Here is a 24,885-nt window from a genome sequence, read left to right as displayed (position 1 = left end):
CGCGGCCCCAGGGGCGGGAAGCAAGGATCACGGCCAGCCTGTGCCCAAGCTAGAAGCTACCTAGGTAGCCCTTCTTGCCCTCTTCAGGCACGCTCGAAGAGAAAGCCAGGGTGGTAGCTCACAACTCCGATCTGCGGATAATGCGAGATGCTGTACGAAGTACATGTACATGGTAGTTGGCTAGGGTTCGCGGTACTCTATCCAGTCGCGACTCTCGCTTGTTTCTCGAGGGTCGGATTGCGGTCGGCATCGCGAGGTAGCGGTCCGTCATTGCTGGGTGTGGTGGGGGTGCCACCGAGAGATGGAGAGACTGAAAAGGGGGGCCTGGGGCTCTCTCGCCCCAAAGGGCCAGCATGATATTGGCTGGCTGTAGGTACGACTCGGTTGCAATCTGAAGTTGCATGCTCATCTCTGGCGTGCAGAAGCAAGAGCGTGTTGTGTAAGATTGAGTACATGTATGACGCGGCTAACAGGACGAGTGGCGTGTTCGCAAGCGCGTCCGTCGAGTCGGAGGAATCTCGACTTGGTCACTATGCGCTCATTTTGAGTCGAGAGTCGTGGGTTATCTTTCACATTCATCGTGTTTGATTGACCTTCCGAAGCGGCATACACGTACAACCATGCCACTCAGTTGAGTCTGATTTGGCTCCCGTTTAGCCTACCAACCTTCTGCTGTGGCGTTCAGACTTTGACCGCACATGTAATCCAGTCCAGTCCAGCCCAGTCGGTCAATGGGGGGGGGATACCTTATCTGCTATTTTTGGTCAACGGCGCACGCACGCACGTCTGTAGGCGTGGTAAGGCAAGGCATGTCGAGGCCCAATGTGCCGACCAAGGCTAGGTATTTTCCAGACGCTAGATCCCCCCACTTCATACCTAGGTAATTCAGACGGCGGGTACCTCGGGCTGGGAGGGTCCCCACCTGAGACAAAGAGAAGCTCATGAAGAAATGATTCACGTGTCGTTCGAAGATGCCATACCCTTTACGCTAAGCGCACTACTCGGCCGGTCTCCTTCACCTTCTTTCTAGCGTTCCTTTGAGAGCCTTGATGGACTCATGTGGCTTGACCCAGAATCTGGCCTGGTCTGGTTTCTTCGGCCAACGCAGTCTCATCCCTTCAAAATAGTGCCTGCCTCATGAACGTTGTCTCGATGAAGTACGAGGGGGAAAGCGCCATCAAAGGCGGTAGATCCCTTCCTTCTTCCACTGAGCCTCCTGCCGTTTATCTCAGTCCTCCTTCTCTCTCTGTCTCTCTGTCTCTCTTTCTCTCGCCCTCCCCCCCACGAACAGCGGGTCACATGGAATGGAGACCCAATTTCGTCAATTCTTGATGGTCCGCAGTTTGTGCGTTAGGCCCCGAGATAGCCTCTAAGCCCTTTTTACTTTTCTCGAGAAAAAAAGTGAACAGAAAAGGGAAACACCCCGTCACGGGAGATATAAACAACATCCCGAGCCACATCTGATAGAGATCCCTTCCGAGCTGGCCAACACTAGATGTGGCGTGGGGTGGAGAGCGTGGCTGCACCACAGAACAAACGTACTGCCAGGTGGGCTGTCAATCCCACGACCGCCAGCCCCTGCGCGAACCGGGGCCAAAATGCGAACGACGGCGTGTTCCTTGCAGGTTTTCAATGGAGACCCTGCAACACGTATCCTCGACTGTGGGAATGTGGGCGCAAGATCTCTCGTTGATGATGCCTGATCGCATCTGACCGGCGGCACCTAGCACCCAGACAGCTCATCCTTGTTCGCCGTTCGCCACACTTATCAAACAACGGTTTTGCGGAGCAAGCCTCTCGAGGGAAAGTGATCATCAGGGCCGGACCATTTCAAAGCTCAGCGAAGCAGCCCAACTGACTAGCCTGGGCTTCCATGACATCCACATGGCCATTTCGGTATTTTGAAGCCGGTTGTGCTGTTGATCCGGAGGCTAAGGATTCCACGATCGCGTGCAAGCAACACGACACTGCCAATCGAAGTCCCATCAGCCACTCTTTGACGTGCAAGGGGGAAGGGGGGAAAATTGGCTCTATCGATCGCTCTCCAAGAGGCAACACCCCACCATATTCCGTGAGCCTGGCGCGGCAAACTCCCGAATGTCGGTCAAGCGACGAAAGGCTCCCAGATCATCTAATTACACCCCCACCCCGTGTGTCCAGGCGGCCTCACCCTGGTGCCCAACGCCTGCATCAAGCGATACCCTTTTCGCCACAAGCAGGTCAGGGGGAAAGTGGAGGGATTAAATGACCCACAAGAATGCCTGTCCAGTTGGCAAGGGTCATCCGCCTGGACGGTGACAAGGCAGCCAGGCGACGAAAGCGACGACTTGGGTGCTTGAGCCGAGAATAGAGGCTTACCTCACCCCTGCAACTCAACGATTCAACCCCCATTTCGTCTCAAGCAGCGCTCGATGCCCTGTGAATTGCAATTGTCGTCAGATCAGCAGAGTATCTCGAGCGAACCTTGAACGCTTTGATACAACGCTGACGAACCAAGCTTGTGTGTGTGTGTGTGTGTAGAAAACGTGCGTCTTATCACAGCATCGTCGTCCTCGATAGACATCGACATCACAAGTCCCTCCATCGGCAATACTCATTGCTCTGGCCCTTTGAGCGACCCATAAGACGGCCGAGACGAAATTACCATCGTATGAAATTTGCGGCCCACTGGCTCGATGAACAGGGCCACAGCTCCGGGTTCAAGCGTATCCTGCATCGTATCGGAACAGGAAGACATATCAGGCGCCGATCGGCCCTGCTGATGGAGGCAACCATTTTGACAATTTTTTGTGAGGCGTGGATTTCCACATGCATGTTCGCTCAGAGCACAGGTGGGCAAGTGGCGATCCCAGATGCACGGCACGAGCGATGGACAACACAGGTCGGCAAGGCTCCTTGTTCAGACGCCGGTCAATGGCCCAGATTCAGTGTCCTGAATGATACTGGGCCACTAGGTGCCCAGAAGGCCAGGGCTGTCCAACTCAGGCGCCATGGCCAATCTACCGTGCGGCATACGTATCAAAGGTTCGGGCACGAGGACTAATGCTTGATGACAATTGTTTTCATCGCCAAAGATTTTCAAACAACCAGTCCCTTGGTGCGGAAGCGGAAGCTAAGTGTGTGCCGTCCTTCGCTGAGTTGAATCTCCCCACACGCAGATACCAAGCCGCTTGTTGTCAAGCCATCGTCACTTTTCATGTGTCGCATTCGTACCGACGTACCGCTACAGCTGACAGCCACAGATCTGGGTACCAGAGCGGTAGATCTGCTTGCTTAATACGGGCATGTCACCGAGGACCTCCACGCCGCTGAAGCCATACGGGTGTTCCCCGCCCTGACCACGGTCATCCTAGCAATCATCCACGTCGTCAATCAGTTGGCCAGGGCCGAAGTCCATGCTGCCAGCTCTTCCTCGCAGGCACTCCTTGCTGCCCACACGGTCTGTAGCCCGGCTTTCCAACGGGAAACAGGGGCAAGACGCCATCGGGCTCTTGGTTGGGGTGGAGAGGGAACAGCTCATCCCAGACCGCAGATCACGCAACGAAGTTGCTTTTCCGACGGACAGAAGGTCCAGAGCCTGGCATCAGAGGTCGACAGGCATGTCTCGATCTGCCAGCCTCGAAAGCGGAGACGTCTCTGCGAGACAGTGCGTCTTCTCGTGTCTAATCTCGCCCAGCCACCCTATCTGCCTTTCACCGGTCTCCAGTCCGAACTGTCTTTCTGATACTACGTTCAGATTTCAAACCCGTGGCGGATTGAATCACCGGGACACGAACTTTAAGGCCTTATTACCCCTTTTAAGAAGGGTTCGAGACCATGCCCGGCCATCTGGAAGTGGAGAGGAAATCGCCATCTGGCATGAGAATTGCATGCAAAGTGCTCGAATTTTGGCGCACCGGCCGCTTGTTGGTGCTTGTAGGACCACAGCGGAGACTGTACACGGCCCGGCTGTATCAGCTGACCCTATGTCGCTTCGAGTCTGTCCGACTATCGCCTCGGGCATAGCGATACAGAGGGCAAGAGACAAGAATGAGCGCGCTCCGTGCGTCCTGTTGCCTGTACTTTATCGGGGAGGTAGGTGGTGGATCCCATGTCGTCGTCGGTAGTCTTCGTCGCTGACAGGTGGCTGAATGAGACAGAGACTCGCCCGCCGTTGGAAGTGGGCTCTCCTTATCCACTTGGGAAACTGAATACTCATCAATGTGACCTCGCGGTGTTCATCTATCTCTTGCGCTTGGCCGAGCTACTTGCAACAACCTCCCGCATCATGTCGTTTCACATGAGTCGCCTACAAATGTGCATAGTCGCAAATGCTGAACGCTGTACTACCTCTGTCTCGCCCGTCTCACAAATCACAGCAACGGGCTGACGCGTGACCTAGAGTTTCGCGTAGCCGTGATGGGTTTGTCTGCCCGTTTAGAGTTGGCTGCACATCTCCAAGAAGGACAAATCCCCGGACGGCAAAGGCGGTCGGCGGGGCCGGCCAGCGGCCATTTGATGTCGCCGAGTGGCGCTCAGCAAGGAAATGAGACGTATTTGGGGGTTAAGCCGCAGAAAACGAGAGCGCGGGCTGCGTCGCAATACAGATCGCTTTGGGGTGCGACGCGACGTGTCTTGGGAGGCCGCCCCCCCCTTTCATCCAGTCCCCCAGTCCTCACTCAACCCCAGGATACTTGGCGCAGCGCGGCATGTCTATCTAGTTGCACGGTTCAAGCATGCCGAAGGCCAGGCGATGCTGTCGCTGAGTGGCACGTACTTCACGTGGGGGGCTGGGATTCCTGTTCCTGGGTCACCCAAATGAGATGATCCTCTCTGTCGCGTCGAACTTGATTCTGCAACCGTATTGGGATACCTGGCCACCCCCGGTCGTGCTAAGTAACCTTGTCGTGATCGCAGCCTACTACGCGCCCGGTCTAGGTGTTGAACAAAACTGAGTGCCTGCTCAGTAGAGTTCTTTGACTTCAAGTTTGCGGCGCAATGGTATACGTCATAGTTCAGATGCCCATGTTCTTTTTGCGTCCTTTATGAGATTTGACGCATCCATGAGACATGTATCATTGTAGTACCGGCCAGGTATCCACTGGGTTCTGGTCGTCTCGGGTTCGTGATTCATCACATGGTAAAGTGCCGAACTGTATATTCACTGCTCGGTAGCGTTGGCTGTCTCTCGATTTCTTCTGGCCAGGTTGGTAGATTACAGAAATGTCCAAGCAACCCAGGGCTCTCGCAGGAAAGAGGCAGACAAAAGCCTTACATGGATGCTGATTAAATTTGTGGATAGAGTTCTCAGTCTCTCTCAGTACATGCCCTATGGCTAGTGTGACTCTTGGGAAATTGATGTAGCCTACGTTGTATGCCTGAGAATCTCATAAATTTGACATCACTTCTCCTCCAAACAACGATGTGAAACCAGGTACCCTCTCCGGACATGCCAGTGAGCCAGAAGACTACTGTCAGTATGGCCGACGACCCTAACGACGACCTATGGGATAGAAATGGTACAGATTTTTATGCAGTGAATGGATAGAATTTCCAACTATGTTACCGTGTCGGTTACCATTTTGGCAGCTCTACGACCTCTCGTTGCTAGTTGTTCCAATATCTCATCCCGCAGATTTGCTATCAAGGGGAAGCGGGCCTCCCAGAGTGGCCTTTCTACTGGCATGTGTCAATGCAACAACCACCGAAAGGTCACACAGCCTTTCACTACGATCAGATTCCGTGTACATTTCCGAGATCACCACAATCACACAATCATTCATGATGCAAGACTGTGCAAAAGAAAGCATCATTATACCCCGCACCATAGCCCAGCAGCGCTCGGTATAGAAAAGAAAACACAAATGGCATGATGTACATGTTACTGTCTCTCCTTGACTCAAATCATGTGCCTACGATATGTGGAAGTAGGTCAAGCCAAACATTCGTGCAGCCTCGAGTACCAAACGCTCCGGACAATGTGCCCTCCGCCTTGGTAGACATCATGGACACAAGGCTGACGAGCGCCAACAACAGTAGCGCCACGACACCATGCATGCGGACGGCACTGATCAGTACCAGCCTTGGACACCCTGTTCGGAAAATGCCAAGAAGGAACAATGTGTTGTTCGACACTACCTGCGGTTAGCCTTATCAGAAAAGCCATCTGTAGTACGCTGCTCGGGCATTTACCATGGTGGAAAAGCAAGTCTGCTATGAGACCTGACTGAGACCGCCACTATGTCACGCGCCCGTCCTTCCTGCAGTGAATTGCAAGCGAGAAACAACTGACGAGGCGGTCAGAGTCAGAGTCCCATGTAGGGCGTGGAGGCCATGCGACGTACTCAGTCGAAGCTACTGCCAAGGCCAAACCCATTGTAGCACCTGACCAGGTTCCATTCTCGCTCCTGTTGCCCAGCTCATTGGAGTTACACACGTAGTGACCAATCTCGATGTCTTTCGGGAGGGGGAAATAACCAGAGAGCAAAGCTCACATATGGCGTGGATGGTTCTAGTTAACGCAATTCTTGTTACTGGTCCTGACCATGAGAAAACATAGATACGAATATTTTCCTTCCAACACTACTACTCCAGAAGGTGCTTCGCTCACACGTAAATTGTTGCGCGCTACCGTTACCAACTTCAACAACTATGCTGGCTAAGTTTGAGATAGAAGACCGAGTTCATCACAAAATCAAATGGTATGTTCTTTTCAGACACCGATACAAAAAAGCATCACGCCTTGCATCGCCTGACACGCAGTCAACGCCTTCTCATCCTTCAATAGCCAGCTGGTCACGCTCTCGATCGCCACGGTGTCGACGGTGATGCCTCGAGTCTTCTTCGTGCCTCCGGTGCCGATCTCCGCGATCTTTTTCGCGATCGTCGTCGTATTTGTCGTAATCATCATCGCGGCGGTGTTGGCGGTACGGCTTCGACCTTTCATCATCATCGCCATCGCGGTCACGCCCCCGCTCGCGATCCCGTACTCGATCAGCGTCGCGGTCACGATCGCGATCGCTCGTGCGTTCTCCATCTCGTCGCCGCTCTTGAAAGTAAGTTAGCAGTGTACCATGTGGCAGAAGGCTGTCAAATGGCCTACCTCGGAGTATCTGCGTTGCCGAGGCGTACGCTTGAATCTCCTCTTTGCTTAGGACTCTCAGAACGATAACAAAATCATCGCGAACCTCGAATCGTTCTTTGCCGACCGTCAGAGCTTCAGGGTTAACAACCTTGCGGCTAATCTTAGTCCAGCGCGCGCCCGCAGGAGCATCCTTCAGTTTCTTATCGTCCTTATGCGGTGCTACGCCCTCACGGATAGGGTTGTGCTCCTCGGGGAATTTGCTCGGTTGCTTCAGAATGCCCTTCAATGGCTTGGAATCCGTTTTGTCGCGAGGTGGCGAGACGACACGGACCTGCTTGTCTTCAGTTTTCAACGGGGTAAGCTCTCGGCCGCGAGATTCGTCCTTTCCCCCAACAAGTGTCGAATCTTGAGATGGAGGCAGGATTGGCTCTTTTGGCGGGATTGGTGGCGTCACCGCCTGAGCATTCTTCGAATCTCGCATAAGTTCCGGCACCGCCGAGCGTGACTCTCTGTGGTCCCTGTAGGAATCAACAGGCACCGAGCGAGCATCTTTGTAATCTTTGTAATCTCGGGCTGGCTCTGCCACAGTAGCGCGGCTATCTCTATAATCGCGCGGTGGCTCGGTTGTTGATGAGTGAGGCTCCCTGTAGTCCCGTGGTAGCTCAGCGGCTGCAGTCCTGTTGTCTCGGTAATCTCTTGAATCCTTAGAGTCCCTTTGGTCTCGAGAGTCCCGCAATTCTCTTGATTCCCGAGGATCCCTCAGTTCTCTTGATTCTCGAGGGTCCCTCGACAATTCAGCATCAACAGGCCTGTCCAACCTAGGCTTTGACGTCTCGGCAGCGTTCATGGCAGCCATCTGCTCTTTCAGAGCCTTGAGATCCGACGTGTTTGTGGGGTCAAATGCGATTGAGGGACGTCTCCTCTTAGTCTTGGAAATGGCCTCCTCATCCGATGATGCCTCACGAGGGGCCCCTCCTCTCGGACCTTCGCCGCCAAGTCTACCTTCAGCCTCCCGACGAAGGCGGTCACGGGTCTCAGCTTCATCCTTGGGCTGTGGCACGGACGGACGGGTCTCGACGATCACGGTTGCGCGATCACGGGGGTCGCGAGACTCCTCGCGTGGCCTGTACCGGTCACTTGGTTTAGAAGACAAGTCTTCCTCCCGCCGGCGATCGCGGTCATCATCCGGGCTCCGGCGACGAGACGATTCTTGATCGCTCTTCTCAGGCAGCTTGCCATCCTTGTCCTTGTCCTTGCCCACAGCATGTTGGAGGCCTAGCGCTGTCGCGGCGATCCCAAGCCCAGTGCCGACCTTATCGCGAAGCCTGTTGCGATCTGGCTCTTCATCGTTGGCAGTACTGGTGCGTCGATCCCGATGCTCTTTGGGCTTGTCATAGATGACCGGCCGCCTGCTGTCCTCTTCGGAAGTTCTTCTCCCTTCGCTGCTAGCATGCGGCTCCTTGCGCACATCACGGCGGTTATCGTAATCCGCGCCGGCTGTCGCAGCGTCGTTGCGAGCTGGTGCGGTAAGGGGTTCCGTCCTGATGCCGAAGCCACGCGCCGCGATACTTTCGTCGCGAAAGGAATCGGTATGGATGGTGCCATAGCCTTGATCAAGTTCTCGTTCGTGGTCGCGTGACAGTTTCTGGGCACGGTCATCTTCTCTGCTTCGATAATAATCTTCGTGATGGATAGAGCGTGGTGCGCCCTCCTGATAAACCGAGACTGGCCGTCTGCGGGGCCCGCGAGACTCGGCATTTGACACAGCACCGACTTCCGGTGAACCACCGGTACGACGTTCCTTTGGGCTGTCGGGGACCTGGAGTCGTTGTGGCGCGGCGGGGACCGTGGGCGGAACAGAGTCTTGAAGTGGCGGCGCCTCGTATGGAACCACAGTGGAGCTGCGAGTAATCTTGTCGAAGCCTCTGGTGCTGGGGGGAGGGCCACCACGGTTGTCGTATCGCGTGGAACTGTTGTACGCCCAGCCGGCGTCTGTGGGCACGTTCACGTGAGGCCGGGAGTAACCACGATCGAAGCTTTCCCGCCTTTGCGACCGGGTTGGGCGATCATGAGTAAGGTCGTAGCGAGCCAAGTCGCTGGGATTCGTGTACTCATAGCCCTCGCCCCCATAAGCCACATTTGTACCGCTGTGGCGTGGTGTATTGGAATATATGGCTGGCGTACGACTACGGTACGTATCATGCCTCGCGCTGAGGTTGTCGCCGGTCCGAAGGTGAGCAAACTCATCGTGAGTGCCGTATGAGTTGCCACGAGCGTGACTTCGGGAACGTATGGAAGAGGCAGGTTGCGTGTAAAATGAAGAATCGCTTGTTCGGTAGTCGTCGCGAGTCGGGCTGCTGTGTCTACCACCGGAAGAGTGTGAGGGTTGATGGCCTTGCGGTCTCTGTGTTGTGGTGACGATGACAGGTCGAGGACTCGACGAATCAAGAGTTGAGGAGCGGCGGGAACGACTGGCTTCTCGCAAGTTAGGGCCGCGGGCCAGGGGATCTTTCGAGACGGCGTAGTGTGTGGTGGTAGTTGGGCTCGCGGCGGGGCGATGGCGATTCGAAGTTCCGGTGCTGTATCGGGTCGACGTTGGCATGACATGAATATCACCGCCATACATTGAACTATATCCTATACTGCTGGGCAGAGAGGCTCTTGCAGGGTTGAAAGTTGGCGAGCGTGGCCGCGCGTGGCCATAATGAGCAGTGTTTGGATAGCGGGGTTCCATGATGACGTCGAGAGCCAAAGTGTTTCTGGCTCGTGGTGCTTCGGGTTGAAAGCAATCGTCGGAGCGAATCTTCGACAGCAGGCGATGCTACAGACCGAGACGAACTCTGCGGCCGCGCCAGCGTTGTATTAATTTTGAGACGGTTTGCGGGTTTTCGAGGCGGTATCGATCCACGTGAGGCTCGGTGAGTCGTTATGGTTTGGTAGCAGGCCACACTTTGGCTGCCTTACCGGGAAAGAAATCAGTGGTACGTAAAGATGGCTGTGGAATCAGTGAGGTAAGAGGGGTCAAATGGCGGGGGTTTGAGTCAGGCCTTGGCCAACTGATCGGGTCCAACAAATGTGTGCTCGGGAGGGTGGGGAACTGCAGTTTTACTGGGGTCGGGTACGAGTGGTGCTGGTGTCAGCTCCTCCACTCATCGGCAGATTGTTAAGAATCCAGAAGGGCGCCACCGAGGATGCCACCTTGCATGCCTGGCTGATACTTGGTCAGCAACGTGAGGTCAATATTGTCCTGGAAAAGACCCATTCATTATACCTTAATCTGGTGGATAACGGGTCGAAGCGAGAGGGCAAGCCGTCGATCAGGCAAAGAACAGGGAAACGATATGTGTAGTGAGGGCTTCTCAGGTTGATGTGGTATCAATAGCGGGGCCACGGGGTGGTGATGACAGGGACAATGACCGGCTCCCGCGGCGTGTCTTTGGCAATGACCAACGGGACTTAAACGGCGGAAAATAGGATGACAAGTCCGGATAGCAACGGGCCGGGTTTCCAGGACGATTTGGGGTGAATGTTGTCAACGTCGTCCCGAGGCGAACGGCGTGCTTGGTAGACGGATGCGGCTGGTATCGATAGGCGGCCTGGAATTGTGGCTCGTGTCAGACCTCCACGTTCACCATTGGGCTCAGTTCGGTGACTGTAGGGTGGTATTGCGATGCGGCCTCTAGAAACGGCCACACCGTTTTGAGTAGCGGCCCGGCTATCGGCTGGCCCTGTGTGCTTGTGGATATATGCAATGCGTCTGCAGCCAAGAGAGATGACGCGTGCGATTTGCGTGATGGAGATGACCACGGAGAAGCAGCGTGGTTCGGTTGACTGGGTTCGTGTCCAACAAAAGTAAAACGATACCGACAAGGCCCGGATCAGTATGAGCTCAGAAAACGCGAGCGGAGAGGCAGACGAAGAGAAATGTGAAATGTGGCAGAATTAGAGACGCTGGGTATTCGGGGGGGATGACGTGACACTGGGCCTGGTTGTTTGGCAAAGATGGTAGCACGGGGGGATCGACTGCCGTAGGGTCGGGGAGGCCGGGAATGGTCGATTGGGTTCAATATGTACCCAGGATCGCAAAGCGCGGCTTGTTCGCGCCCAGCTATGGTGGGAAAATTGAGCAAAGGCTGTGCGACCAGCAGTTCAGTCCGGGCCGGTTGTTTTATGCAGGGTGATGAGGACTGTGTGGTATCGGCCAGGTGGTTGTAAATGTTGCCGTCGCGTGATTTAGTGCGGTGCTACACAGCGAAACCCGGCGTCTGTAGCGGGGAAGCGAGACAGCTGCCTGCTGTTGCTGCTGTGGAAGCAGCGGGGTTTCCAGGTATCAGTGAAGCGTCGAAGCACTGCTCGTGGGTGGCTACTACAACGGGTTGTGTAGGTAGGCGAGCAGGATTAGGGAGTGGCCATCCAGCGGCTCGATGCAACAACGCTTCGGTCAACACAGTGACGTCTGTCCCGAGCTCCAGATGTCTGTTTCTTTCTGATCCCACCAGCGTGGTGGCTCAGGATGCCAAGATGTGCTTTCTCTGGTTGATGATGATGAAAGATCGAATTCCAGGGTGCCAAGGCGGACCGATGATGCCCTCCCAGGATACGCTGGCTGAGTTTATACCGTGACGGAGGTGCCTTCGTTCTCGTATCGGTTCGTAACCGAGACGGGCTGCCTCTGGATCTTCGATTAGCCCCCCCGACGTTCGGATCGAGCTTCTTGAATGCTGGGATGCTGATCTGTCTTGCTAACGAGACAGATTAGATGTGGAAAAGAATCCAGTTATTGCATGCCGATGAAATGAGACAGAGTATCAGGCGTGTGGCGTTGTTTCTGAATTATCGAGCTTCTTGACGCGCTCCAGAACCGTCGAGCCGCAGAGTTGAATGCTGTAGAACGCTTCGAGTCCAGGATTGAAGTTCTGGTTGTGGTCGAGGTTGAGGCAGGGCAGATGGAAGGAGTGACGAGGCCGGTGGTCACTTCCCATGTGAGATGAAGTGGAAAGGAAGTTCAACACCTGCCATTAAAGAGCGGTCACGACCCTTTTCTTCGTCCTTCGTCTGGTTCACCAGCTTCGCATCATCACAACCCGCTAATGCGAGCAAGGGTTCATGCCCATGCATGCTCTGTGAATCAATTACATTGCCATCTTCTTCAGTTGCCTGCCCTCGGAACCCACAGTGGCACGACGCCCTGTCAACCTGTCTCCCTGGTGTCCGAACAAACCCACCTAGCTACCACATCATGGCATCCCTTTCCATGCCGATTCGATCGAGAGGCCAGGCCGAACCTGGGCGCTTCGAAGCCATTCCCAGCCCAGCTGGATGCATCGCGAACCAGGTCATGCTAATGGTCTTCGCGGCCCAGGGCCACGGCCGTCAAGCGCCTGACAAGCACCAGCCTTGGGCTGCAACGAGCACCCCATTTCGCAACCCAACGAAAACCCCACCCCCCTGTTACATGTCACACAGGAACGGTCGATATCAGCCCAAGCATTGGTCGTCGTCAGCGTTGGCCGAAGGAGATCTCTGCAACAGAGTCCATTCGACTTGGTGCGTGAGATCCACGGAGGTGGCCTCGGAAAGATGCAGCTAGGCAAGTCAGGTCAGGCAACACAGTTCACGAATGGTCCAGAACCACAGTGCCCGACGATTTCCAATTATCGACGTTATACGTACGACATTCGCTCGTGATCCACAACTGCCGCCAAATTCGCCGTCGACCCTCAAAGTTTCACGGCATAGCCTCGAGCAGATCTCCCTGCCCAAGATTGCATGTATGGGCATGGAGAACAAACACCGCACGTTCGAGCCCGAAGACGCCCCTCACCGCTCCTCGCCGTCACAGCCAGCTGGCCACCCTTGAGTGTAACGGCAACGATCAGGCGGCGCGTCCAAGGAGACAGCTCCGTCCCGTCGACTGTCTGGTAAGCGATCGACGAACAGGCACCACATCTCGTGCCAGATGGAGGGCTGGGGACCATAACGAGCCGACTGACTTTCAAGATACCTGATTACCCTGCCGCCACGTTGCGCTGTCGCCTATGGCCTCTTCGCAACCCGGGCCATCCCTCCCACGAACGAAGCCGTCAAAAGCACGTCCCCGCGCTGCCACGGAGACTCTGCGCCCGGCCATGCCCCTGCGTTGCTTCACATTGTCTCCCAATTCCCAATCGTCCGTTGGGCAGGGACGGCCGTGCTTGCCACCGGAGCCCCGCCCGAAGGATCATCCTGGCCTGTTGCTTGAATTGGGGAGATGGCAGAGACCGCCGGGCCCAATATGTTGGCCATCGCATGTCGCTGTCAGGACGAATTATAAACGCCTCATTAGCTCGAGACCGATAGGACTCAGGCGATGAGATGATGAGGTGCGCTCGCCTGCCCACATATCTTGATGTTGTGCGTGAGCCTTTGATGTACCGGGGGCTGCGGAGGGCATTGCGCTTGGCCCACCGTTGCTAGCTACGCTTTGAGGGTTCTTGCCTCTTTGCCTCTCGCTGCTACCCATCGAGACGTCAACGACAGTTGTTGACGATGGTTTTCTGGAAGTTGACTGGGGCTCGTACTAGTGACCCCTGTTCTCGGTTGGCCTGTCAACGACAATAGGAGCAGCTTGCTTGGGTTCCGTCCGATGTTTTGAGAAGTCCAACCTCGAGGCACCTTACCCGGAATATGATGGCTGGACAGAGAGCTTTGAGCTCATTCTTGAATGGCGTCATTCATTCGGATCCAAGCAGGGAACCTCGACTCAAGGCCTTCGTATCGAACTGCTTGAAGATGTAGACATGGACGGTCCTTTACTGTATCAGATCACCGAGGCAGGTCTTCACATGTAGCGGACGACAGACAAACCGCTGTGCGTCTTCAATTCTTCTTATGAGTAGGTATGGTCGGGCCTGGTCCAGTGACGCGACTCAACGACGAGAGCCCTCAAAGAAATCAATTTCAATATCTCATGCTTCATGCTGGCATAGGCTAAAACAAAAACCACGTACGTACTGTCGATAACTTACCACACCAAATCGCAAACTTGCCCCTGAAGCAGGTTGCCCCTCATGCCAAGCTGCCCATGGGATCCCACAGTGGCAACACGATCGGCTCCTGCTTGAGGACGTCCTTTGTTTCTTTGTCAAGGAAGCGGGGATCGATGACGGCCTGGTAGACAAACTCGTCCATCCAGGCGTCGCTCATAACGAACCAGCCCTTGTCGCCGGCGGCCTCGCCCCAGCTGTTTTGGACGCGCCAACGGACGCTGCGGCCCGTCTTGTCATCGATGTGGACGGCCGTCAAGACCATGGCGTGGGTCATCTGTGACTCGCCCGTGCGCAGGCGATCGGCCTTGGACATTGCGAGCAGACTCACATCGAAGCCGACTTCGTAGTCGACGAGGTTGAGATCCATGACACCGGAGCGTGAGGAGCTGAATTTGCCCACATCAGAGCCGAAGAAGATGGGGAGGCCGGCGCGGAGCTGGCGCACGCAGGCTGCCTTGAGGGCGGAAATAGAGACGTTGACGTAGGTGACTGGGCGGCCGCCCACAATGTTGCCGAGGCGGTCGACGGTCAAGAGGGTCAAGGGATCGTGACGCGGGTCGTGTACGAGCGAGACCATGCCTGCAATGGTGGCGCTCGAGACGCGGCACTGACTCGAGGAGATGTCGCGGGCAAAGGCGCGCGGGGTCGATGTCAGCTCATGGGCCTTGCCGTCCTTGTCTTCGTAAGTCCAAACGAAGGCCTCGTGCGGGTGTGGCGGCGCGCCAAGTGTCAGGGTCAAGACTCCCAGGATGGACTGGAGCATCTTGGACTTGGCGTCCTTGACGCTTTGAGCAGTAGCGCTCTGCTCGTTGACAAGAGAGCGGAGGGTGAGGGCATACTCGCGCAACTTTGTCTTGAGCACGGAGTTGAGGACACCCGAGTTCTGGGCATTCCACGAGTCCGGGTACAAAGACTGGGGCACGAGGCCATACTTGTCGACGAGGTTGTAGACCATGTCCCACTGCCCGCCATCTGAAATGAGGTCACCGAGAAGGTGCTGCACGAGTCGAGAGTCGAGGTCATGATCGCCAGCCGTGGCAATGGCCTGCTCGAGGAACCAGTTGGCCTTCTCGAGCTTGTCCCAGAAAAAAAGGTAGGACTGCGAGAGTTCGAAGCCCGCAAGGTTGTAGCGGCGGGCGAGGGCAACACGGAAAACATTCGTGGAGGCGAAGAGCCAACAGCGGCCGGAAGAGCGCTGGTTTGTTATCGGCGTTCCCTCGAGGGGGATGCGGACGTTGAATATTTGAGGGTCAGACAGCGTGGCGGGTGTAGACGTCAGGACGGTACGCGGGTCGGCATTGCTGAGGGCAGAAAGGGCCAACCTGGAGAAGAATTAGTCGGTGCATGGGAAAAGAATGAGCGAAAGAAGGAAGACGTGTCACGACAGTAAGCATTGCGAAGCGACATACCTGTTCTTGGGGTCCTTGAGAAAGGTGCTCTGCCAGTCTTCTACAAGCTTGACTGAGATACCCTCTGGTTCGCGATGGATAAGTCTGGAAAGAGCCTGCTTCTCGCTCTGCGACTCATCTTTTGATACATGGACAAAGTCGTTGGATGTGCTGCGGACCTGAAGACCTTCGAGGCGATCGACAAGGGCCTTATCGGCAGCGTCATGCGTCGAGAGTTGGGCTCCCATCGTAGGTTTCGTCTTGGTCTTTCGAACACGCAGCAAATTGACAGTGGTACAGGTCAGTCTTCAACCAAAACACACGCTCTCGAACGGCATGGACCCGATGACAGGAATCAACATCAGTTCAAGAGGGGGAGGCTGGGTGAGATCAAGGCAAGGAGCTCTTATCAGTCGTGAGGGGGAGGAGCACCTGAGCTCCTTAGTCTCCGCGCTAAACGAAGCAGGTGAGGTGAGACAGGGATCAGCGCCTGCGGCTGGCCATCCAGGTGCCGCAGGCACCATGCCACGCAAGCCGGCTTTCGTTGCCAGCCATACACCAGTCACATCATGTCACGCCATCGCCCTTCCGGGATTCGTAGATACGGACACCAAGTCAATTACGGACATGTACACTAATGCCTAACACCAGAGACGCGGCGGTCCCTGGTGCCGAGGTTATCCAATCTTCAAAAAGTCCCAATTTGCTACTCCTCAATCCAGCTTCACCCAGATACATACAGCACAGCAAGCATCGAGATGCCGCTTACAGGCGAGAGCCGTGAATCGTCTTCATGTCGACGGCGAGCTCACGGCCGCGGTCGTTGAGAACGAGAACGCGGACGGAGCCACGGCCGGACTCGAAGGCAGTGTTGAGGCGGGACCAGAGGTTGGACTGGTCAATGACGGGGAGGTCAGGCTTGACGTCACCAGTCTCGGTCATGGCGACGATGCGGCCATCGTGCATGTCAAGGACACGGTACTGCTTGAAGACGGGGCCGAGCATGGTCTGGACGACGACGCTGGGCTCAGGGTTGGAGATGTACGACGACTCCTCGTGCAGCTGCTTGGTGAAGAGGTCGACACCGAGGTAGCGGTACTGGCCGGTGGCAGCCGAGGTCGAGATGCGGATCACCTGGCAGGGGCGGCCCTGAAGCATCAGGAAGTCGCCCATGCGGATGTGGTTGCAGGGAATCGACACCGTGTTGGGCAGGCAGGGGCCCTGGTTGCCGCCGCTGGGGCGGGGACGGGAAGGCTGGCGGACATCGTTGTCGGCGTGGACGTGCTCATCACGGCCTTTGGGTTGGACGAGTCGGTCAGCGCACCTGTACAGGCCCTGACGGAAGGAGTGATAGTGGCCTGGATAGATAGGAAAATAACAAACGCAACTCAGCTGGAGTGCTTATGGGGAAGGATAGGGGACTTGCGGGCCAGGGCAGGACGGTAAGAAAGCAGGGGAGGGGGACTAGGTGAGAAAGTTTCAGCGGATCAACAGGGGCTATTGGCTTACCATCGTCATCGTAGTAACCCATCTTGGCTTTGGTTTCGCGGATGCGGCGAGCAGCTCCTTCGACGGTGTACTTAACCTTCTCGCGGGCGGTCTCGCGGAAGCTGGGGCGGTGAGTACGGGCGGGTTCGACCGTGTACTCGGCGTTGATGATGCGGCCGGGGCGGTCGCAGTTGTTTACTTCCTCACGGGTGTTGTGGGGCTGGCAACGTTCACGGTACTCGCGTTCGATGCAGTCGAGAGGGGTATCGTAGTGCTGGTGCGTACGGTCGATCTCAACGTAGCTCTCAGAGAAGTCGTGGCGCTGAGGACTGATGATGCAATGCGTCAGTCTGTGGAGATCCCAATCGTTGATGAATGGAGATGGTGAATTGGGTTTGATGGATGAAGAGGGTGTAGGTGAAGTGATGTAAGGTAGCTAAAGGTGATGAAGCTCCAGCTCGATGGGAAATTCTTCTTCACCGATTGTTTTGTCACTCGGACAACTGGGCTAGTAGGGGGTAACGAGGTAGGGGTGGTTGGTTGGGTTTGTTTTGGGTCCGGGGTGTGTCTGGCCAGGCGTCGTGGGTGATCCACCAGTTGCAAACCGAAGAAGCAAGCAATTTCGCCAGCACACCCCACGGACCGCCCAAGCCACCCGCCCACCGCTGAGGGGAGAAGATGAAGGGGTTGCGTGGAAATACGAGCTGAAGCGCCTGTTGGTTCTCTCTGCCCACTTTGTGCCCGCAGTGGCCGCAAACAGGGTGGGAGAGTCCCGTTGTCCGGTTGACCACGGGGGAAGGGGAGGTGAAGCGAAAAAAGAGCCATGTACAATAGAAACAGAATGAATGTTTGTTGTCTTGGTACTTACCGGTGCTCCTCGTGGTAGCGAGTCTCCTGGTGCTGAACGCCCGGACGGTGGAAGTGCTCCTCGATGCGGACCTCTTCGGTGTAGCGCTGAGGCTGTTGCTGCTGCTGTTGCTGCTGCTGCTCACGACGAGGCGGGAGCTGGGCGGTCGCAGTGAAGGACGAGTATTGCTGAGCCTCCTCCCGTCCGGGGGCTTGCGGCTGCTGCTGGGTCGGGGGGAGCTGGATCTCGAGCTCCTGGTGAGTCTCGGTGGTGGTGGTAGTCTGGGTCTCGCCTTCCTTGTAGGTGGAAGGGAAGATGCTGAAGGGGACGGGGACGCGGGCTTCAAAGTCCAGGGTGGCGGCTCTGGAGCGCAACGAAGAACAATTCCTCTTTCAGCGACCTTCCGATGCTCTGTGGCACGAAAGGATCAGGGCCAAAAGAAGAAGTAGTTCCTCTTGCTTTGTTTCCTGGAAAACAAAGTAGAAGGGGAAAGGGCGGGAAGAAGCCGGGCTTGATGGCACCACGCGCTTCTTGTACTGGCTTTCACACTTCTGCTCTGTAGAGGCGGGAAACGGTTGGTTGGAGGCTGCGAGGCGAGGCGGTCTGGTGTGTCTGGCTTGAGATCGATGAGGGGAGGGGAGGGGGAGAGAGGAGGAGGATGGGAGCTGCGAGACTGGCGACGCGGATTGGGTTTTGTGGACGGGGCTCTGCACTGTTGCGTGGCAGGAGGTTGCCGCGGCAGGCTGTGCGTCGAACACAGAGCGATCAACAAGGAGTCGAGCCTGAGAACAGGTTGATCAGGGGGTTGGTCCCCGGCCTTCTGTGAGCTCAGCTGGGACATCTGGGCGGATGGGGTGCTGTGGTCCTGTCGATTTGTTTACTCGACCTTGAACGGGGATAGCGTTGTGCGATGCAGGTCCCCCCTGACTGAGCCCACTCACCCTCCATCTCGCCTGTCCGCTTCCGTTTCCGCTTCGTAAAGACCCCGTTCTTCTGCAGTAGCCCAGCGCGTGCAGGACGCGTCGAGGTTCTTGGCTCCTTCTTGCTTGTGAAAGTTGGCTCGGCGTTGATTTGATCTGTCGTTGTAGAAGTGCCCCAGCTTCATTTCCCCTTCTTCCCGTGATCGGGCCTCGGTTGCTGAAGATGGCCAGCGCGCTCTGCTCGGATCCTTCCTCGACTGATTTCCGGGGGCTTATGGTCCAGACAAGCGCGTTCGTGAATTGAATCTCATCCTTTGTCTGTTGCCCCCGCCCGCCCGCGCTGTTTCTCTCTCTTTCTCTCTTATCCCATGCGCGTGGCACCCAGGACAATCAGTGGCTGGGTGTAGCATGCTTGGGGGGCCACTCATCTCTCGCCAACCAGCGGCCAGTGAGGAGCTCGGACTCACGCCACGGGTGCCGTGCACAAGCTGAAGCTTCGTGTTATGCACGCCTCGGCGAAGCATAAAACATGCGTAGATCAGCGGCCGAGTTGCCCAGTGACCAACGACGAACGTCGACCAGCAAAAACCAGGCCGCCATGCAGGCTACTGCATCTTGAGGTGGCCGAACTGGGGAGTGCCGATCAGCAGAGCCCCAACCTCCTCGCTGCACGATACTGCAGACGAAGGGGCCATTCGGGCGGCTGGGCTCCTCTACTGGCGGTCGTGTGAGGACTCGATTGGCGGTCAGCTAAGCCATGACTTGGATGTCCAGGTTGGGGAAGCACAAACCGTTCCGGCCTGACCGAATCAGAGTGTGATTTGCTTGCTTCTTTTTTGCTCACGGAGACTTGTCGCCTTCCATCGTGGGTATCATATGTCAGAGAAGTGGAGAGCTTACTGACACGGGAGCGAAATCGTAGGGCGTGCGATTGGGCGGTCGGGATTGTCTAGTGAGAAGTGGTGTTGGGCTGGAGCTGGGGCGACGCGAACGTAGGGCGCCCGATGGGAGATGTTGTGAAGATACCGCTTCGTTGCGTACCGTACATTCAAGGTGCGTTATGATGCGTGCCCTGTGATCAATTGGACGACCCTGAATTAGCCCAACTGGATTGGAAGCATATTTCGTCCTTGGAAGGGGGGAAAGGAGCAGGTCACAGCTGGTGAAGAAAAGGTCCTGTCCCTGGACATCGATGGTCTTTTAGTACAGCTCGCTTGCTGGTAACGGCAGCTACGTTCAACAATGTGACGCGCCTCTTACCCCACCTCGCCTCATGCCAAATCGTTTGGCATGTAAATGGTACCACTTGCCACCAGCAGAATTCCGACGACTCGAAGGAAGGGAGGAGTGAGCTTCATCCCCCTTTCCACCTGCCCAGTTGGTCATTATTGGGTCGTTCTTACTCACGGCTCAGCACATCACGTGCTCCGCTCGTGGAAGCCCATTCCGCGGGAAGAGCCATCTCATCCTTCTTCATCACTAGCGAGACAACCTCCTGAGAGCGTCACACGAAGCTCCCTTCAGCGAAGACTCTAGTCCACGACTAAGATATGTTGAACGCCACTGAGACAAGGGTCCTGGTGGAAGGCAACGACGTGATCGTCCGCTGGGTTCTCCTCGGGTGATTTGGATATGACTTCTGAATTCCGAACGCTTTATTGCCAAGCTTACTTCGCATGCCATGCTACCTTCCAGAGCTGCATACCAGCATAACCCGAACAACCAGGACCTGAAAATCCGAAACGCAAACGCTAGCAACCGGTCTATCGACAAAGGAGAAGAAATCAAAAAAGTGGACGAAGCCATTTACAAAAATCCCGTGACCCCTGCGCCATGCACCACGCATTCCCCGACTATATCCACCGTTGGCATGCTTGAGGCGATGTCACACGTGCCGAAAAGCTTGGATTAAGCTTGGGCTATTCATCTCTGGATGCTGTGAAGCAATTCTCTATTTTGCCTGGTTGCTTGGGTATTGCTGGTTGTTGTAATATGTCGGGTTGGCCTCGTACGAAGGGCTAGTCTCATATTGCGGGCTGCTGTCGTACTGAGGGTTGCTGTGCTGCCTGTGGGTCTTGTGCTGATGCGAGGAGCTCTTGTGCTGATGCGAAGAGCTCTTACGGTGTGATGGGCTCTTTGGGTGCTGGTTGCTGTTGCTGCGCGAATGGCTGTTGCGATGCGACTGACGGCTGTTGCGCTGCACAGGGTTGCTCTGGAATGGCACGCCGCTCTCGCTTCCGCCTCGCAGGGAAACGTCGTCACGGCGGACGCCGTTGGCGCGGAAGAAGCGGAAGTCCAGGACGGAGATGACGGCTACCCATGACGAAAGGATGCTGTGCAGAGGAAACCGCCACGGTTAGCGGCAGCTCGAGAAGATCCTACAGACGAGCGAGGCGGGGCGCAACCTACGAAATGACAATCGCAACACCAAAGACGATCCAGTTCAAGATACAGCCGGTTCCCTCACATCTCTGGAGGTTTCCTTGCATGACAAGGAAGATAACAGCACCCCAGAAAACGATCTCGAGGCAGTTGAGAATGGCAAAAGCCTTGAGGCTCGACCACCTTCGGAAACGCGCAATATGTTCCGTGGCCAGCTGATAGAAGATGATAATCAAGGATTTGGCGCCCTATGATGTCGCGCTGTCAGTTCATAGTCCGCCTCTCCCGATAAGTCGGTGCCAGCATACCATGCCAAGGGCTATTGTGTTGCCCCTGCCCCGGGGCTGGTTTTTCATGAAGACACGCGCGCCTGCAAGACCCAGGACAATATGGATGAGGACAAGCTGGACGATGTGAAGGCGAAACTTGTGCCGGCTGGCGAAGAAGCCGCTGTTGGCGAAAGAGGCCATGATATCTTCGGGGTCGAACCGTACGTCTTGCAGAGAAGGGAAGTTGTCGAGTCAATCAATGGCGGAGCAGTCTGGCTACCGAGAGAGTGAGGCAAGGACGGGGAGGCGATACGGAAAGGTAGGAATTAGGTACTTGATGTAAGTTGATGTTGATGATGGATGTTTGGCATGCTGACACTAGGAGTCTTTCTTCCTCCACAACTTGGGCATGTCGTGGTTTTATCATCTTCAGGGGAGGTCAAGGCAATCCACCCCAGACTAACTCCCTTGCTCAGATAATTCAACTCAATCTACGCAATCTTCACCAACAGAAAGTGCCTACCCGATGCACTGGAACGATATTCGAGAAGCACACTATCATGCCTTACGACGAGCCCTCGGTTTCGCTTTGGGCGTTGATTTGCCGCGGGCGAGACAGTGGACCCGAATGGATTAGGTGAGCTCCAGGATGAGCGTCTGCCCGTTACCTATTGGGAGGCTAAAAGAGCCGCAGCATACAAGCTTGAATCCAAATCAGGTTAAGGGTCCCTTTGGCGGAGCTGGCATAACGACCCCAAGATGCCACTGATGGACTAACTGTCTCGTTGGGTTGCGTAACCCAGCTAAGGTTTTGGGGGTCCAGGTAGGCCTAGACACGGCAGACAGCCCTTGTCTCACTCAGTGCTGTCACTCATCTCGTCGTCCACAACTGCTCATTCCAGGAACCTTGTTCGGGTTGTAAAGTCGACCCGGCAAAACTCCACTCCGCGCGATGAGGTGTCGGTCCCTGGAACCTCTCCAAGTCTGCCGGCGACTCTGCCTTGCATTTGATAGCCGTCGCTAGAACAAGGATTCAAGAACATGTTACCTCAGACGTCAGACCACAGACGGTGCACCGCAGACTGCAAATGCCTGACGCCCGTCAGGCCAGAGCTCACACTCTCCCTACCTCAGCCATTGGAATACAGTAGAGCACGGTCCGGCAGAATCCGTGTCCCTGTTCCAGCACATCGCCGGAAGCGCCTACGTACCTTGCCATGACTCGTGTCCTCACGCAAGGCGGACTTGCTGGCTTGCTCTCTAGTTTCAAGGCACATACTTCTTTGCTGGCTCTCGCCCTCGTCTTTGCCCTTGTCCTCGCTTTCGCCCTGACAGGGCGCCAATCCTCTTCAAAAGCCTTTCTTCGCACCCTTTGGCCTGGTAGCCGAATGCATGCACGCCGCCGACAAGCCGGATGATCCGATCGGTCTTTTCGCTCGAGCTGAACAACGAGACGCTCAATCATCCTCAGGACAAGGATCGCCTGCGCGACCGGGCGTCAACCCGTCTGTGACACACGACACTGTGCGGCGCGTCCTGATTCATTTACCCCTCCAGATATAACCCTGTGGCAGAAGGCGATCGACCGCCCAGACTGATCCACCCATTTCTTCGGCACTTGGGTTCGCGGCGTGCCGTCTCGTCCTCCACCCAACTCACCCAACCCCAACCATTCATATCCATCACTCGCCCCCTTCCCCCACACTCGCTTTCGCTTTCCGCAGCCGCTATCCGCAGCCTTGCCACGTCCACATCGACCTCGTTTTGAGTGAGGCACAGCGATTCCGTCACTGTAGCTGAGCCACCCGCAAACTCGGAACGCCTTTCAAGATCCAGATCCAGATCATCGTGCGGCTCAGCGTTTTCGGTCTCGGTCTCGCAGTTAAGGGCCCGCGATTCACCGTTTCCTTCCCGGCTTACACGGTGTCCAGCCGTGTCCAGACCCGTGGCCATGCCGCCGCGTCTGGGTTACAAGAAGTCTCGCGGTGGCTGTGCCCGATGCAAGCGCCGCCGTGTCAAAGTATGCAGCACCTTTCCTCTTCTCCGACCGGGTGGCCGGCCGGGCTGGGCATGGGCATGCACGCGGTGTCATGCAGCGCGCTGAGATGTGCCCTGCCCTCTCCAAATGCCGCCGGCGCCGCCATCATCGTGTGCTACGTTTGCTGTGCGAATTGATTCACTAACTTTGGTTCAGTGCGACGAGAAGAGGCCTTGCACCGCGTGCGTGAGGCATGGCACCGAGTGTAGCCTTGTCCAGGGACCGCCGTCGGCTGCAACATCACCCGACGAGCAGCAACATGCATCACCACCAGGGGACATGGGTCTGAGCACTGTTCGGAGCAGCAGCAATGGCAGCTTTGACCGTCCAGTGCCAGGGCCAGCGGCGATGCTCCGACGGGACCTGTCCGCCTCTGGTTCGCAGCAAACACGCCCCATCTCGTCGTCGACGCCCCTCTCAACGCCCGACCGTGATCCGTACGCCGTTGTGCCCATCGGGACGTGGTATACCGACCTCGAGCTCATGCACCACTACTCCACCAGTGCCTATCTCACCCTGCCGCGGTCTGCAGACCTTCAGCACGTCTGGCAGCTCGAGATCCCCAAGATCGCCCTCACTCACGTTTTCCTTCTTCATCAGGTCCTCGCCTTTTCGGCGTTGCATCTCGCCACCCTGCGACCAGAGCGTCGCGCTGCGTACGCATTGACGGCCTCGCAGCATCAGACCGATGCCGTGGCCGGCATGCGTGCGGCTCTCCCACGCATCACGGCTGCCAATTGCGACCCCTTATTCGCTGCGTCGTCGCTCCTCCTCTTAAGCGCCTACGCCATGTTTCCGCATCAGCAGCAGTGCTCGAGTCCCGATCAGCCACTGCCGTCCCCGACGGTCGACAACATTCTCGACGTGTTCCTCCTCATCCGTGGCATGAGCGAGATTCTTGACGCGTCCGAGCTACTGATCCGCCGCGGCACGCTTGGCCACCTGTTCGCCCAAGAAACGGCGCCGCCGACATCAACGCCGCTTCTCGACTCGGTCGCAGCACGCCTGACGACCTTCAACGCAGCTATCGATCCCACCAACATTATCGTCGCACGCGAACTCGAGGGCCTGATCAGCTGGATACACCGTGCAACGGCAACCACGGCGCTGCCGGAGAATCGCATCGCGTTGACATGGCCCATTGACCTATCAGGCGACTACATCTCTCTACTGCGGCAGCGGGACCCTGCGGCCTTGTCGCTTCTCGCATACTACTGCGTCATCGTCTCGGCTGTCGAGCCGACGACCTGGTACATGCAGGGATGGGGACGCAATGCCCTGTGCTCTATCGAAGAATGCCTGTCGCCGGCATGGAAGGAGCTGATTGAGTGGCCTCTCTTGTTTGCCACTGGTCGGGAGACCCCGTAAGCGGTTGGAGATTCGGGAGGTGGCGTCTTTGTAAGATATGAGAGAGAGAGAGAGAGAGAGAGAGAGAGAGAGAGAGAGAGAGAGAGAGAGAGAG

At 56.3% G+C, this 24,885-nt stretch overlaps 5 protein-coding genes across 5 annotated transcripts; 1 reads left to right on the top strand and 4 right to left on the bottom strand.

Moving 5' to 3' along the window:
* Positions 1–6,752: 6,752 nt before the first annotated feature.
* Positions 6,753–9,797, bottom strand: D7B24_001235 (uncharacterized protein; the record flags this gene model as incomplete). The annotated part of the gene is made up of 1 exon (XM_028635474.1): positions 6,753–9,797. The coding sequence occupies one exon, from the start codon at positions 9,795–9,797 to the stop codon at positions 6,753–6,755; it is 3,045 nt and encodes a 1,014-aa protein (XP_028492036.1).
* Positions 9,798–14,110: 4,313 nt separating this feature from the next.
* Positions 14,111–15,727, bottom strand: D7B24_001234 (uncharacterized protein; the record flags this gene model as incomplete). Its single annotated transcript, XM_028635473.1, has 2 exons — positions 14,111–15,413; positions 15,501–15,727. The coding sequence occupies 2 exons, from the start codon at positions 15,725–15,727 to the stop codon at positions 14,111–14,113; spliced, it is 1,530 nt and encodes a 509-aa protein (XP_028492035.1).
* A 517-nt stretch (positions 15,728–16,244) lies between these two features.
* On the bottom strand, positions 16,245–18,655 carry D7B24_001233 (uncharacterized protein; the record flags this gene model as incomplete). The annotated part of the gene is made up of 5 exons (XM_028635472.1): positions 16,245–16,774; positions 16,863–16,943; positions 16,989–17,296; positions 17,836–18,177; positions 18,585–18,655. The coding sequence occupies 5 exons, from the start codon at positions 18,653–18,655 to the stop codon at positions 16,245–16,247; spliced, it is 1,332 nt and encodes a 443-aa protein (XP_028492034.1).
* A 2,030-nt stretch (positions 18,656–20,685) lies between these two features.
* D7B24_001232 (uncharacterized protein) lies at positions 20,686–21,586 on the bottom strand (the record flags this gene model as incomplete). Its single annotated transcript, XM_028635471.1, has 3 exons — positions 20,686–21,067; positions 21,144–21,364; positions 21,425–21,586. The coding sequence occupies 3 exons, from the start codon at positions 21,584–21,586 to the stop codon at positions 20,686–20,688; spliced, it is 765 nt and encodes a 254-aa protein (XP_028492033.1).
* Positions 21,587–23,336: 1,750 nt separating this feature from the next.
* On the top strand, positions 23,337–24,791 carry D7B24_001231 (uncharacterized protein; the record flags this gene model as incomplete). The annotated part of the gene is made up of 2 exons (XM_028635470.1): positions 23,337–23,405; positions 23,580–24,791. 2 exons carry the CDS (start codon positions 23,337–23,339, stop codon positions 24,789–24,791), a joined length of 1,281 nt encoding a protein of 426 aa, XP_028492032.1.
* Positions 24,792–24,885: the final 94 nt, after the last annotated feature.

The sequence above is a fragment of the Verticillium nonalfalfae genome, assembly GCF_003724135.2.
Source record: "Verticillium nonalfalfae strain VnAa140/NRRL 66861 chromosome Unknown scaffold_123, whole genome shotgun sequence".
NCBI lineage: Eukaryota > Fungi > Ascomycota > Sordariomycetes > Glomerellales > Plectosphaerellaceae > Verticillium > Verticillium nonalfalfae.
The sequence above is the reverse complement of the archived record's forward strand: the minus strand, read 5'-3'. Positions and strand labels throughout refer to the sequence as shown.